The 17,035-nt window shown below is 41.5% G+C and overlaps 1 protein-coding gene across 1 annotated transcript in view; it reads right to left on the bottom strand.

Annotated features, from left to right (window-relative positions):
* nkd1 (NKD inhibitor of WNT signaling pathway 1) overlaps positions 1-3,263 on the bottom strand; it is a 77,626-nt gene extending 74,363 nt beyond the window's left edge. The window contains exons 1-3 of the mRNA XM_070896936.1: positions 3,200-3,263; positions 3,040-3,072; positions 2,763-2,887 (exon numbers count right to left, since the gene is read on the bottom strand). Of these exons, the coding sequence (XP_070753037.1) occupies positions 2,763-2,887; positions 3,040-3,072; positions 3,200-3,224 (183 nt within the window). The 5' untranslated portion in view covers positions 3,225-3,263. The remainder of the gene's footprint in view (positions 1-2,762; positions 2,888-3,039; positions 3,073-3,199) is intronic.
* Positions 3,264-17,035: the final 13,772 nt, after the last annotated feature.

The following is a 17,035-nucleotide window of genomic DNA, read 5'->3' on the forward strand; positions in this document are numbered from 1 at the left end:
AACTATACGTATACCTATCACTCCCTCTGCACTGCACAGCACAAATAGACATTATGATTGAGGGCTCCATCAACCCTGCTATGAAAAATATAATTGATGCTACACTGGCTGGTGGAGAGAAATGGCAGCATTACTTCAAAGCTGCCTTGCCCAGAAATTTGTTCACCTCTCCTCAAGCTGGGGTATGATTCCACAACCACCCGTAACCTATCAGTACATTACCCAAGTGGTCATTCTTAGGGTGTGAATATAGACAGTGAATATTGATCATTAATGCATCACAGCCAACCCTGATCCTGTTCTCACCCACCATCCACGGATGCAGATTGCAACAAGAGTTGCTGGACAGAGATCAGGAGAAGAAAGCTTCACTGATTGTTTTCCCCCCATTCCCTATCCCGGAGACACAGAGCACTATTTATGGTGCTCCCACTGCTGTCTCAGCTGAGATCAGCTAATCCAGCACAGATGAAAAAAAAATCCAGCCTGGGATCTTCATGCTCTGCCTGCCCCAGTACTACACCAGGTGGCGTAGATTTACTCACTGATCCACTAGGGAGCCTTACAACAGCATTAAATAACAACAGAGCATTATAGCTTGACACCTTGCCCATGATTTGTATTCCATAAGTAAGACTGACAGCCCCACAGAATTATAACAGTCTGTACTTAGGAGTGGAATCAAAGTTGTTCAAGAACTCTTGCTGTATTCTGATTCTATTAGAAGTGCAATTCTCTGTTTTTAAAATAATTTTCATTTTGAATTTCTGGCCTCACATGCCTAGGACAATGAAAGCTGCATGACTTCTAAGGGGTTATGTGAACTACGGTCTATAATTAAAATGCATCATACATCTCTGGGTGGAAAAAATATACATTATTACACTTAACTCTTGACGGCTGAGTTTAACATTCTGGGAAATGGAATCTGCAGACTTTCAGATCCCTTGTCAAGAGGCTGTTGGAGTTACATGGCTTCTGTTACTTTTCATCCAACACGCTGTAGGAACTCAAGATAGTTTCATTCCATTCACAAGAATCCAGCGCATGCAGATGAATTATTTTCTCCTTTTATTAGAGGACGGGGGATGGGGGGGGGGGTTGGGGGGGGAAGGGGCCTTTAAAAAGCAAACTCTTCTCCCAGTGGTAAGAAAAGTGCAGCAGCCAAGAAAGTCTTGGCTCCACGTGTGGATTCGTCTCCTGTAATCCATTCATTCACCAAGAAGGGGACCAGATGCAGGATTAGGGCAAGTTCCAAGCAACCTTATTACAGCCAGCTTTAATAGGCATTCAAACCCATTTGGAGTCACCCGCTTTATCAACCAATTATCATTATTCTGGGTAAATTTCATTTGAATTGTAATCTTTAAAATTTAAAACAAGTAATAGTTACGGATTTAAAGTGCTAGGAAATGTATGTGCCAGTTTTAATATTAGACGTCTCCGTGGCAAACAACCAATAAACATCATAATTACACAGAAAACTAACAAAATACAAATATAAAAGTCACTAAATGTGCAAAATTATTAAATCTCATCATGCTTATTGCAGGTCTGCTTTATAAAAAGCATATAAAGCAAACAGTTAATGTATTTGAAATAACTTGCCTTTGATATTGCATTTGTCAACATACTTATACAACTCAAATATATTTCTAAGTTTCCAAAGGATTAACTGTAACCACTTCAAAGCTTTGCCTCAACAATGACATCCGAATCGCAGCCTCAACACTCCTCTTTGCACAGATAATGACCAATCCCCCCTTCTCATTTTTCTTTTAAATTCACTTCAAAACAAATGACGTGCATTTAGTCACATTTTGGCCGAAAACGCTTCAATATAAAATACAGTATGGGCCAGCATCCCGTAGCAAATTACAAAGACAAGACTGAAAATTTAAAGGAGACAGCAAAATTATTACATGCTCTGGACACTCTTCTGACATGCCTGTCCCAGGAAAACACCAGACATTCAAATCACACTTAGTTACAACACAGAGCTCTAAAGAGATGTGGATCTCAGTCTCGCAGGCATCCTGCCAGAATTCAGTTCCTTTGATGTAAGAAAAATATCCTCTAGTTTGAGTACATTTGTAAAACCGCGAGGCAGGCACTTTAAATAATATTTTCTTCAGTGATCACCTGGACTTTTCCCAACCTACCGGCTCCCGTTTTAACTTTTCAAACAACCCTCTCTCTTCCACCCCACCCCCAAGAAAGCTGTCGAGAGAAAGTGGCTCCCCCTGAAAACCTGGGTCGATGAATATTTCAGACATCTGCACAACACTTTTTTTTTTGGGGGGGGGGGGGAGGTTGGAAATGAAAAGAACATCTTTCAGATCACACGTCGATTCTGAGCTTGAGCAGCCCAGCTGTTAAACAGAAACAGGCATGGTACAAATGGGAATTTCTAACACTTTCCATATGACATCTGAATCGCGGTCGTTACATTGTACCAACTGGTACCATTCAGCCCACCTCCACAAATCCACAGAAAAACCTCACAAACCATTGGGAACCGAAATTCTCCGCAGTTTCTAAAACAGACATTTGTAGCTTCACTTATTTCCAAAGCGGTTAGAAGGGTGGAGGGGGCTCAATGAACGGTGCGACCCCCCCCCGCCCCTCCGGGCCGCACGTCCAGTTTCTCAGGCGGCCCAGGGCGAGCCCCCTCCCTCCCTTTCCCTCACTGACTGTCCAGTGCCAGCGGCCAGTGGCCGGGGGGGGGGGGGGGGGGGAGAGGGAGAGCGCGAGCCCCTTACCGTGGTGGAAAGCCTGCAGCCCGCTCGGTGGAAGCCCTGCGGATGTCCCGAGCTGTACTTCTGTTTGACGATCCAGTCCTCCAGCCCCTTCCGACTCAAACAAGCGTTCACCACAAAACTGTCACCTATTGCAGGATGAACAGAAAAGAGCCGGTGGGCTTTTCTTCCACTCAACAGACCAAACATGGAGGAAACTTTTTGTGTGTGTGGTGTGTCAGAATACTCACGTAAAGTTTTACCACATAAAATAACTTTAAAACAAACAGGAGATGCCTACCTTCTGGACTTTCTCTGGGTTTACAAACGGCGGCTGTTCGGTGGGAATATTTAGGAAATGGGGGATAAAACGGGAAAAAAAATAGTTATTATGAAGAGAGAGGTAATTTTTTTTAAACAGTAAAACGAGTAAAAAAAGACTTTGATCTGCGGTCCCTTACCATGCTTGGAGTGAAGTTTACCCATGTCTACCGCTCTTTCGGCATCTGGCTGTATTTGGGGGACATTGGGAGGCGCTGGTTTAGTCACTGGTTAGAAATCCATGTGCTCCGGTCGGCTCACTCCATCCTGCAGCACATCGACTGATCTCTGTGTCTGCTCCCAGCTCTCTCTCTCTCTTTCTCTCTCTCTCCAGCTCGGCAGCCCTCCCCCTCACACACATACACACAGAGGCGGCAACCAGAAGAAACTTCACCCACCAGGAAACATGATTGACACCTCATTGAGATTACACCACTTCTCTGGCCCCGGCCCCCACTTTTATTGGTCGCTTGGCGGGCGGCGGATGAAAGGAAACTTGTGGTTCCTTTGGAGTCTCCAAAATAAAAGCAGCTCCAAGCCTTCACTTGCAGCCAGGGCGGGAAGCAGCGGCCAAGGTATCCATGCAGCCAAAGGATCGAGGAACATCAGTCCACACAGAGGCACAGCACACTTTGCAACAGACCAAATATCCCGAGGAAATGCTGCTAAGGCTCAGCAGGTCAGGCAGCATCTGTGGAGAAAGGAAACAATTGCACCTTTCAGGTGTAACCCTTGCTGCCCCCCCATCTCCTTCCTTTCTCTGGTTGCCAACCTTTCCAGGTTTGTCCTGGAGTCTCCAGGAATGAAAGATTAATAATCTCCTGGATACTGCTGCCAGCAACCTGGGAGAAAAATAATAAGTGCGTTTAAAAAGTGCCTCCCACACCCCATTTCTTTTTACTACTTATTCATTACTTAGAAAAATATTAGCGATTCAGCGGTTAGAGGTGGGAGGTCATGTGATAAAATCTCCAGGAGTACCTTGAACTAGAGTTAGCAATCTCTACTCCTTTTCCCTTGCGCTTTTCCTTAAAGCTGTTCATCTGTACGGTACCAGGACCAAGGGTTATACCTGAAACGTTAACTTTATTTCCCTCTCTCCACAGATGCTGCCTGACCAGCTGAGTGTTTCCAACATTTTCAGTTTTTGTTTCAGATTTCTAACATAATGCACTATTATGCTTTTTGACAGCAAGTAACATATCTATGGGCTCTCTTAAATATCTTCAACTTGTTCAAACTCTCACTCCTACATTTAAAATCCTCCCAGTTTGGTTAGGCAGTTGTTGGCACTCCATCACCCCCATATTTGTAAAGGAAAATTAAAAAGACATCGGGGTAGAATTTGCGATCGGTATGATGGCGTACTCCCAGAGTACTCTCAGCTTGCGCATGCGCCTACCCCCGAACTTGTGATTTCTCAGGTTCCGACTAGACTGATCATCCACTGCGACTGTTAAATCCTCATTGCGGGCAAGAAGTTGGGCTAATTGCCCACCAACTACACAGCAATTCCACTGGAAAATGTTGCGGCTGGTGCGAACAAGCGCAGGAGCCTGTTTGCACAGTGTAAGTGGAGCAGTGGATGGGAAAATTGTCTAAATAATTAACAAACACGTGAAAGCACCTATAAGAGCTCGATTTGAGGGAAGAGATGTTTTAATCTTTTTTTTAAATCTTGCAGAGTCTTCCAGTAAATAACAGTACTTACTTCAAAGTATTCCCTGTGCTGTTTAAAGCCAACTTGTCAAATAAATATTCACACTATCCAATTTACAAGTTGACTGATGTTGGGCATCAGAGATTTCTGCTTCCTGATTGGCTAGTGAAAGGAACACGTGATCCCAGGTATGCTTATGCTCAAAACTGCATCTGGAGATCCGTGGGCCACTACGCTGCACACAACCCTGCAGCATTTCAAAGCAAGTTTTCTTTTGGGGCCTCGCACCAAGTAAATGCAGATTTCGTTGGAGGTCGGCAGCGTACTCCTTTGCTATGCCGCCGACTGCAATTTCAGGGCCATGTCTAATGCTATAAAAAGTGTGAGGAGGCAGATCAGAGGACCTTTTTGTGTGTCTGTTCCTCGACCTGGCAAAGACTGCCATCCACAGGTTCAGGATGCTTAGGACTTGTAGGAAGGGTCAATCCAACTGTTTGCTGCTCTTTCAAGATCTTGTATGCGCCCAGGTGATCGTGCAGTGTCCAGCAGTACACTTGAATCCTTCTGTGGGAACCGTTGGATCATCATCATAGGCAGTCCCTCGAAATCGAGGAAGAATTGCTTCCACTCTAAAAGTAAGTTCTCAGGTGACTGTACAGTCCAATATGGGAATTACAGTCTCTGTCACAGATGGGACAGACAATCGTTGAAGGAAAGGGTAGGTGGGAGTCTGATTTGCCGCACGTTCCTTCCGCTGCCTGCACTTGTTTTCTGCATGCTCTCGGCAATGAGACTCGAGGTGCTCAGCACCCTCCCGGATGCTCTTCCTCCACTTAGGGCGGTCTTGGGCCAGGGATTCCCAGATGTCGGTGGGGGATGTTGCATTTTATCAAGGAGGCTTTGAGAGTGTCCTTGAAATGTTTCCTCTGCCCACCTGGGGCTTGCTTGCCGTGTAGGAGTTCTGAGTAGAGCGCTTGCTTTGGGAGTCTTGTTACCGTTGGATACAGTATGCATAATCAACAATGAAAACCAGACATTGATCTAAAACATTTTTTAGTTAGAATAAGCCATTTTTATTTGTGGTGCCCTTTTCTTGGGACTTGTAGAGCATGTTTTTGTCCTGGTAGCAATGGGCATACTCTAGTGCCATCCTATTGGTGCTGGCTGCCTCACGACAAGCCGATCCTAACCATTACATAAACTTAAGAAAGTACAGGTACTTACCACAATCACCATGCCAATCCTCACCAGTCGCATTCCTGGGATCCCCGACCTCCAGGTCCTGGCCCTGACCTTCGATGTCTCTACCCACCCCCCCCCCACCACTGGCCCGAACCTCCCTCCCCCTGACCACCGAGTGCAATCCCTCCTGATGATTCCCTCCACGGCCCCCTATGTCTTCTCCTACCCCTGTGGTCTGACCCGACCACTTACCTGTGCGGCCTCCTACCGCAGCGCCGTCTTCAATGTAATGAGGCCTGGGGTTCTTTGAACCTCATCATTTCACCAAATATGGGTGCTCTTGAAGTTAACACCCCAGAAGTCCTGGGCATAAAGCGATGTAACATGACTTACATCATTTTGTTTTGTGTTTATAAATAAATTGAGATGCTGGAACTATTTCTACTGGAGCAGATAAAACTAAGAAGAAATTTAATGGAGGTTTTTTAAATTAAGAAGTGTTTTGATAGGCTGAATACGGAAAGATTTTTTTTTGGTAGTGGAGTCAGTGATGAGGGATGATCAATTTAAAATTGTCACTAAGAGTGAGGAGAGAGGCTTGGGAAAAATTAATTGTACAGAGAATTATTAGAACATTAAATTTTTTGCAAAAGGGAATAGCTGAGGCCAAAGCCATTGCATCTTATAAGGGAAGAATTGATCAACTTTTGAAATAGAGAATGAAATAGGGCTATAGGGAAAGAGCAGACCATTGGGATTATTTTTGAAATGCTTTAACAAAGATTTCCTCCCCCCCCCCCCCCCCCCCCCCGCACTCCCCTGCCTTTACTGTGCTGTGAACTCCTGTGGTAAATAAAGCAATGCATCCAAACACTTTCAAAGTTTTCAATTTTGCAATTGGGCGATGAGTGAGATTTCTGACAAAAATAGTGAGAATCATATTGCAGTACAATTATTAAAACTATGCTACATTTTTAAACCAAAAATTTCTTGAGCTTTTCTGCAACACTTGTGCTCATGGCGGAAAGACAGTTTCCATAAGCAGACCGAGTTTTCTATGATTTGAAAACTGCACCCTTATTTATCTTGATAGCATGTCTAGAATTAGCAATTAACCCCTAATTGCACTGTGGAACACTGCAAACCACTCGGGTTACCCAACATGTTCTCTCTCTCTCAAACAATGTAAAATACAACACTGATAGACTACAAGCTTTGATCCGGGCTAAAAATGTATTTACAAGCTAAATAATATATAGAAAAAGAAAGAACGACTTACATTCATATCGCGCCTTTCATGACCACCGGATGTTTACAGCCCTTTACAGCCAAAGAAGTGCTTTTGGAGTGCAGTCACTGCTGTAATGTGGGAAATGTGGCAGTTAATTTGTGCACAGCAAGCTCCCTCAAACAGCAATGTGATAATGAGATATAAACTGTTTTTGTTATGTTGATTGACAGATAAATATTGGCCAGGACACCGGGGATAACTCCCATGCTCTTCTTCGAAATAGTGCCATAAGATCTTTTACGTCCACCTGAGAGGGCAGACGAGGCCTCAGTTTAATGTCTCATCTGAAAGACAGCACCTCCGACAGTGCAGCACTCCTTCAGCACGGCACTGGAGTGTCAGCCTAGATTTTTGTGCTCAAGTTTCTGAAATGGGATATGAACCCACAACCTTCATGACTCAGAGGCGTGTGTGCTACCGACAGAGAAGCAGCAAGACACAGTAAGACACTGAATCAACACACTGTTTGAAAACAATAACATTGAAATGAGTCCATAAGGGGTTAAAATATCTTTTTCAGAATATATTTCTTACACCATTGGATAAGTAGCAGGGTTTTTGGATGAAATAGTGTTTCATACATTTATGTGGCACAATGATGTGAACCTCATCCCATCCATGGAATTCAGACCTCCAGCCAGAACTAAAGCCTATGGAGAACTATTTAATTGTTCCAGAAACCTTTAAAGTTGAAGCTGTCAATCGTTCACAATTAAATACACAATAGTGTAAACTATTACATAAAATGTTGATAAGCAGATGCTCATATGACATCTGATTTCTGAGGACATGTTAATGCTTTGACAAAGTACAATTAATTAGCATATAGATCAAAGTCCTGTATCTTGACTAATTTCCAGAGCAATTCAACTTGGCCTAGTCCCATAGACAACTTGTCTCCAGGCTTTCATCTTGAAATTAGGCAAAGAAAAACTCCTTCCATTTTAGATCCAGTTATTTCCGAACTATATGAAATAAAATTTAAAAACTCCCTATTTTGTCACGAAACCAATTTCTTTCTCCAAGTTAGTGATTCGTGATAGGTCTGGACTTTATCAAGGAGACAGCTCCCATTTTGAAAAAAAAAACATCAAAAGTCCAACTCTTCCACAATTGGAGTTCTTATGTTATATTTTTGTTAGTGAAACATCTTTGAATGCATCATAAGGTATCCATGGACTGTGTAAATTTTAAAAATGTGGCTGTATTTGTTGAACTATTCCTGCAATACTGCTTTTTAAATTTTCATTTTGATTCACTTTACCAGAACTGCAAAGAATATATTCAATTTCACAGGCTCCACTTTTGGTATAGCTAGTTAAGGCAGTTAGAAACTGAGAGGTGCAGACCCGGGAATTTCCAAAGTTCAATACCTCACCCAGCATTGTTGCCCCATGATACTAAAACTTTTGACCATTTGTTAAAAACTAGTTTATTACTGTTTAACAATAATATACCTATTTTCCAAATACCATGTGTTAGCAGCTCAAAAAGGCTCCTAACTTAGGTCAGGGTGAATTAGAAATACATGATTATAATGCACTTTGAAAGTTTAAAGAACAACACAGGATTGTACTATTATTTCACAGTCATCACATAACTCACACATTACCTAACTTAGAGGGATACTGCCCTTTTAAATCAGAAGTCAATAACAACCTTACATGGAATCACAGCTTTAATAAACAAACTACACAATGGCAATAACATTCTCACAAAAATGTATATTTTAATAAGTGTATCAGGTTTATTCCACGTTTTAAATTATTTATGTCATTACAATAAGCTCAACCATCACTGTAGTTTTCATTTTGAATAAATAAACAGTTCATGTAGTTTGACAGACATAAAACACACTTTAGCTGGAAAGTCTAACTATACTATTGAAATAAATGGAAAAGTCTAACCAAAAAAGGGAATCTGCATCTCCCCTAGCAAGCAGTTTGTTTGGTGTTTTAATGAAATATGAAAGAGATGTAACTAGTTAAACAATATGGTGGACTAAACAAATGATAGATTATTTTTGGACTGACAACTTTTAAATAAAAGCTAAAAAAAAAAATGGGGTGTAAAATCTGTACACCAAACAGGCATCATCCAGTGTATTATATTTATATTTTCACCGATGATCAGCAAGTCACAGGTACTGACAGCCTTCTATGAAAGTTGAGATCTTCATTCATGAGCATGGATAGGATCCTCGACCTCGTTAGCATCCTCGACCAGGCCAACATCCCCAGCATTGAAGCACTGACCACACTTGATCAGCTCCACTGAGCAGGCCACATTGTTCGCACGCCAGACACAAGACTCCCAAAGCAAGCGCTCTACTCAGAACTCCTTCATAGCAAACGAGCCAAAGGTGGGCAGAGGAAACGTTACAAGGACACCCTCAAAGCCTCCCTGATAAAGTGCAGCATCCCCACTGACACCTGGGAGTCCCTGGTCAAAGACCGCCCTAAGTGGGGAAAGTGGATCCGTGAGGGCGCTGAGCATCTTGAGTCTCATCGCCGAGAGCATGCAGAAACCAAGCGTAGGCAGCAGAAAGAGCGTGCAGCAAACCAGTCCCACCCACCCTTTCCCTCAAAGACTATCTGCCACACCTCTGACAGGGACTATGGTTATCGTATTGGCCTGTTCAGTCACTTAAGGACTCATTTTTAGTGTGGAAGCAAGTCTTCCTCGATTTTGAGGGACTGCCTATGATGATGATGAGATAGGGTGAGCTATTTGATGGTGGGCTACTGCAATCTTATCCTTACAACTTCCACACATAATTGTTTAATGGTGCTTCACTGAATGGTGAGCAACTGTGGGAATCCTGGCTGTTTTTAACCCTGCCCAGCCAGGAATCTTGAGGAAAATGTGGTGCCCTTACTAACACCCCAGCTGAAGTCAGCTAACTCAATAATCATATTAAAGACACATTTCAAACCCACTCATCCAATTGAAAACTATTGAAGCTGATTTTTAAAATTATTTTTAAATATTTAAATGACATCACAATATGTTTCACTATTCGCAAGCCAACTTCCAAAGCGTCAAAGGTGTTTTGATACTGAATCATTTTACAAAGAACATTCTCCAAAAGTAGTTGTTGTGTCACCTGATGTAATTCTAGGCAGTAGGATGGCTCTTTGATCTCATGGATCAAGTGTTTTGTATGTGTATTTGCGAAAATGACAATTTTCCTGGGTTTTCTGAAGAATCTCTCATAAAAAAGGAACTTTATGGCACTCATTACTGAAATGTGTTGTGCTACAAACAGACAGAGAGTAATCCCCTTCTTCAGAATACTGAGTGAGTGATAAAGAACTTCAAAGAAACACTAGTACCCTCCCCTGAGACTTCCTCTCTGTCAACCTGAAAGCACGAACAATAAAAAATAATTTAGAAGCTACTTGATAAAACTTTCTCTTCTAATCACAACAGCTCTTAGCAATGGGACCAAGTGCTGGCACCATACACTAGTCCGGACAATTTAGTAAACAAATAATTTCTAAACGTGGAGGGTGGGTGTGAAGGAGATTTGGCTTCTGCATCTGTTTCTCCATTACTCTCTTGGGTTCATTAAGTTAATCTGTCTCTTAGGTCTATATCTATATTTATACTGGACATTAGCCGTTTACTATTAAGAGCAAACAAAATGGACAATATTCCATAATAAATCAAAGACTAATCTGTCAATTGATACTGTGCACCGATCCCACAGGCTGCTGGCTGATATTTACTGGGGACTCCTGAGTGATATTTAGTGCTGTGAAAGTGACCTGAGATGGAATCCTTCTTTAGAAGTATTTGCTGAGCTATGCTCCATTCCTGTATCTAGGAGGCTATTCCAGTCATTTACAAGCGGAAGAAGGGGCAAAAATAGGTTCATTTTGGCAGGGAGCTAAGGAACAAGGAATACTGCTTCCACTGTCTCTTCCACTCCAGTGCAGCTGAACAGGAAAACAGGAAAGTTGCGTTACTTGAGGTGAGCAAAGATTTACGAGGGGTTTCAAGCAAAAGCAAATAGCAAGTGGATGTAAAATTCATCAAAGTGCAGAAGAAATAGCTTAAAATTCTTAATGATCTCAAACATTTCAAAACTTTCAAGTATGTAAGGTGTAGGTGATAAATGTTATATTCACCATAGTTTACACTAACAACAGTTAAACCCTTAAACCAACACTTAGCCAAAACACAATGGATACAAAAACCTTGAAGTAAGCTCAAGATTGTTTTCTAAGAATCTGATTTTGACACCATTCTAATCTATCTCGCTCTCATCTTCTATAAAGGCAACTTCTTCTGTTGCTAAGAGAAAATAACACAGTGACTCAATATGAAACCTTGACGAGAATGCTATAAAAAAAATGTGTTTCTAAGGATTTTTCATTGAGTTTGGAACACATTCTGGCCAACAGAGTAAAATGTTATAGTCTGATATACTTTCTGGATGAAAGGAACTAACGATGTGCAGTGGAGGAAGGAGGATATCAGTGTCTTCCTTTTACCAAACTTTAGAACTGAAACGGGAAATGGCAGTTCTTTAGGGAGATAGCCTGACATATAGATTCATATTTAATCATATTACAACATATGGCTAATAATAAAAGTGAATATTTGGGAGCAGAGCGTCCAAACTATATCAGTAAAATTGAACAGTAACTGTATAATTATTTTACTGCAAACAGAAACAAGTTAAACCATTTTTATTTGTAGGCCCTTAATGGACACTAACATCTCAGGTGTGAATTACCGGTTAAAGTTTCTCCCTATTATTCAAACACTTCACAAACGTTACTCCAGTGGTCGATATTTCTGAACTCCTGGCTTCGCTAGATTTTGGCTCCTGGGAAAAGCTTGTGGCTCTTACATGTTCTGCTTAATTTATAATTTTATTAATAACCAAAACTAAAAGATCTAGAACAAAAGAAAACTGTCCCATATTGATTTAATGTACATAAATACTATATAAAATTAAATCTGATTGAGAAAAAGAGCAAACAAAGACATACCTAAGTAAAGCATATAATAGATTCAAAATATTGCTATATATCTGTTAAAATCATTTTCTACAAATGAGCGTTAATCTTACAGTGAGGCATATCAGAGATATACTTGTAACAAATCTATTCAGTTCAGGGCCATTTGGTGATACAGTGGAGATGAATAGCCTATAGGTGTGAAGTGTCAGTATCTGGTTAGGATTTTTATAACACCTTATTCAGGCATTTTCTATTGTAGTTACATTGTGATACAAGGTCATTTTTTAATATTCTTTATTTCTTTCACCGCATGTTGTATAACCAAATGAGGGATAAACGGTTGGCAATACCACTTTCAGTGTTTCCTGAACTGACTCTAATTTGCTAAATACAATCCTCTTGCTGCTGTTACTACCTGTACCTGTACTACTACTTGCATTTATATAGTGCCTTTAACAAAGAGATATGTCCGAAAGAACTTCACAGAGGCATAATCAATTAAAATGGATGACCAGCCAAAGAAGAAGATATTAGGAGGGGTGACTAAAAGTTTGCTCAAAGGGGCGAGTTTTCACGAGGATTTTAAAGGAGGAGAGTGAGGTGGAGAGATTTAGGGCAGGAATTTTAGAGAACGGGGCCTAGGCATCTGAAGACATGGAGGTTATTGGTGAGATGAAAGTAGGGAAGGATGTACAAGAATCATAAAAAATCGGAGAGATCACGAGTTGAAGAGCTGGGGGAGCTTATAGTAATAGGGAGAAGGAATGTAAAATGAGAATAAGAATTTTAAGTTGCAGGTGACCAGGAGCAAATGTAAGTCAGCAAGGACAGCGGTGATGGGTGTCCGAGACTTGATGCAGGATAAGATGAGCTAAAGTTTACACGTCAGAAGGTTGTGGGTTCAAGTCCTACTCCAGAGACTTGAGTCTATATTCTAGGCTAACACTTTAGTACAATATAGAGGGAGTGCTGAAAGGTGCTTTATAAATTCTCGTTCTTTCTTTACAGAGGGTGGAATCTAGAAGTCTGCAAATAAGAACATTGGATTAATCAACAACAACAACTTGCCTTATAACACTCCTGTATAGCGTCTTTAACATAGTAAAACGTCCCAAGGCGCTATACAGGAGTGTTATAATGCAAACAAAATAATTTGACACCGAGCCAGATAAGAAATTGTGACAGATGACTTGGTCATTGAGGTAGGTTTTAAAGAGCATCTTGAAGGAGGAAAGAGAGGTAACGGGGCAGAGAGTTTTAGGGAGGGAGTTTCAGAGCTTGGGGCCCAGGCAGCTGAAGGCACGGCCACCAATGGTTGAGCAGTTATAATCAGGAATGTTCAAGAGGGCAGAATTTGAGGAGTGCAGACATCTTGGTGGGCTGTGAGGCTGAAGGAGATTACTGAGATAGGGAGGGGCGAGGCCATAGAAGGATTTGTAAATAAGGATGAGAATTTTGAAATCGAGGCGTTGCTTAACCGGGAGCCAATGTAGGTCAATGAGCACAGGGGTGATGGGTGAAGAGGACTTAGTGCAAGTTAGGACACGGGCTGCTGAGTTTTGGATGACCTCATGTGGGGGTGTGGAATTAATCATGACTGTTCTTCAAAGAGCCTGCTTCGGCCTCCTTCTGTGCTGTAAGTTTCTCTGATTCTATAATTCTATGTAGACATATGGTTGAACTGAACAATCAATGGTTGCTTTTCAGATATACCCGCCACTCCCTTTGAAGTGGAGGCCAGCTTTTTGAAGAACATCCCCAGTCAAAGCATCAGGACGAGTTTTGAATCTTCTAAACGTAGGGTAGAATGTGGGAGGCCAGCCAGGAGTGCGTTGGAGTAGTCAAGACTAGAGGTAACAAAGGCATGGATGAGGGATTCAGCAGCAGATGAGCTGAGGCAGGGTTGGAGACGGGCAATGTTACAGAGGTGGAAATAGGTAGTTTTGGTTATGCTGCGGCTATGTGGCCAGAAGCTCATTTCAGGGTCAACTATGTCACATAGGTTGCGAACAGTCTGGTTCAGCCTCAGACAGATGCTAGGGAGAGGGATAGAATCGGTGGCTAGGGAACGCAGTTTGTGTTGGGGACCAAGGACAATAATGGCTTCGGTCTTCCTATTATTTAATTGGAGAACATTTCTGCTCATCCAGTACTGGATGTGGGACAAGCAGTCTGACAATTTAGAGACCATGGTGGGGTCGAGAGAAGTGGTGGTGAAGTAAAGCTGGGTGTCGCCAGCATACATGTGGAGACTGACTCCGTGCATTCCGTCTAATCAAGTTTAAAGGTGACAACATATTGGATAAGAGTTTCAGCAGCATGTAGGCTATGGGGTAGAGGCATGTTTATATTTTTATTAGAAAGTTACTATTGACAAATTCAGATACAATATGGAAGCTTGCCAATATCAAATAGTACACATCACATTGAGGGCCAAGCTATACTATCATGTGGATTGTGTCAACAGAGAATCTTCAGTTGTGAGTTGTTTTCAGAAAACAATCCACAATCATGTTCAGAGGGTTGGTAACAGGAGGAGACAGGTGGCCTCAGAAATGTGCCGAAAGAAATTCTTCCCAGGTCTACATGGGTATGATACCAGGCTGATTGCATAACCTCAATAAGCAACATATGTCTATAAATTGAATGTCTATGAGGTGAATTAAAAAACACAGCCAGCATCTCGATGAGGGTTCAAATTGCTGAGTGATCAAGGATTATTTACAGCAGATCCTGACTAAGTGCTGGTTCAAGCAGGGACCCGCTGCCAGCTCCTGGGTTCCAGGGCAACTGAAACTTCATTGAGAAAAAAATAGTTTGACAAGTCCCTGCTATTTTTTGTTAGGATGCTTTCCTTTCAATTTTAGGCCTAATTCTGTCAACAATCATGAAGAGCCAAATCATATCTATCAAATATAATATAAATCATATCTGTCAAAGTTTCATTTTAAGAAAAATTTTATTGCAAAAGATTTTGGACAGCACAGGTGTTCAATTGCTGAAGCTTTATGCATGGGTCTCAGTGTTTCAAACTTCTTCGCCCGGAATTTGCGGTCAACGGAGTACATCCGAACAAAATCTGCACTTACCTCATGTGAAGCCCCAAGCAAAAAGTTGCTTTCAAACACCGCAGAGTTGTGCACAGCGAAGTGCCCCATGAATCCATGGGGCGCACGGTTGTGCGTTTGCGAACCTGGGATCACGTGTGGCGGTGCTCCTTTCACTTACTGACTCTTAGCCAATCAGGAATCCAAGAAACACGCTGTTTTGCCCACAACTCATTTTAAATTTCCTACATTACAACAGTGATTACACTCCAAAAGTACTTCATTGGCTGTAAAGCGCCTTGATACATCTGGTAGTCGTGACAGGCGCTATATAAATGGAAGTATTTCTTTCTTTTAAATAATTTAGCAGCCAGAAATGCTATTTTATTAATAGATTATGATCATTGCAATAATATTTAATACACAAACCAAGATTTCAACATTAATAGAATTCGATCAAACACTGAAAAGTCTTGAGATACTTTTCTCAATATCCTCCCCCTTACACAGTGCAACAGGCTCCTGTGCCTGATGCACCAGCAGTAAATATTTTCAGGGTAATTAATGTTCAGTAGGTGGGTAATTAACCCAACTTTTCGGCAGCACGTAGATTTCAATGGGTAGGTGAAACAGCAGTGAAGCCGATGCGGAGTCAGAACTTGACAGATCGCAAGTTGGGGATTTAGTCCATACGCAACCACATGCAGATATCCTGAACTTGTGGTCAATTTCAAAGGTGATATGATGGTGTTCTCGGCGTATAATAACTGTGAATTCAGGGCCCTTGTGTTCCTTGTAATGGTATCACTCAATTCTATCCAGATAATGATACAAGCCTAGAGATTACTAGTGGTGATGCTAGCAGAACATTTCAATGTATTCATATGAAATTTCTTTCTCTGCTATTTTAGTGAAGGCATTAATCCATTTAAAATAATGCCAACATTAAAATCACAAACAGAGGAATCTCGTATTAAGCCTTTGTCACTATTAACAGCAACTGTAATTTTAGGTTGTGAAGTCTGATGGCCAAGGGTAATTTTCAAGCGATTGCTGCCTTTAGCCAATATTATTAAGAAACAACTTGAAAGAATTCAAATTTACCTAAAACATTGCCAGACTCGGCAGCTTTTTCAATCTCCATAGCAACAACAATGAAAACCGACACAACTTTCATGTTCAACATTACTTTTGACATCATTTCACCAAGACACTTTTGCATGACTACAAGAAGTCTTTTAGTGACATCATATGATTTCTTTAAATTACTGCTAATGACATTTTGTTATCCCACTTGATAAGTTTATTTACATTATCTCTGGTGTTGTGCTGGAAAATGTTACTATATGAATGCCAGATCGTGGCCATCTACAAAGACCTTTATAGTTGAATAGCTTGCTGAGACATACGGTGGCAATGTTTCTTATCGACACTGGTGGTTGTGAATTGGCCATGTGTTATTCGTCATGCATAATTTTCCTTTCCACTGATTTTAATGGAATTAAGAATTGTGTGGCGTGTGTAACAGTTGGCTGATACTCATCCGCCAGTTTAACGCCCGCACCGAAAGTGGAAATCAGCCCCATTGGTCTAGGTCCGCTACTGAAGAATGAGCATTTGAGAAAGATACTGGCACTCTGAAACACTACCGCAGCATGAGTCACAGTCATCTGAAAAGATAGGGAGGAAGGAGTAGAACTGATGACTTGAAAAATAGAATATGCATTTATAGGCCGCAATTTCGCCAACAGTGGCGAGACTGGTAGGGCTGGCATTGTTAGCTTATGGCTCCAACCCGCCCTCTCAACAGAGTTTTATGATGA

Source organism: Pristiophorus japonicus, chromosome 13 (genome assembly GCF_044704955.1).
Source record: "Pristiophorus japonicus isolate sPriJap1 chromosome 13, sPriJap1.hap1, whole genome shotgun sequence".
NCBI lineage: Eukaryota > Metazoa > Chordata > Chondrichthyes > Pristiophoridae > Pristiophorus > Pristiophorus japonicus.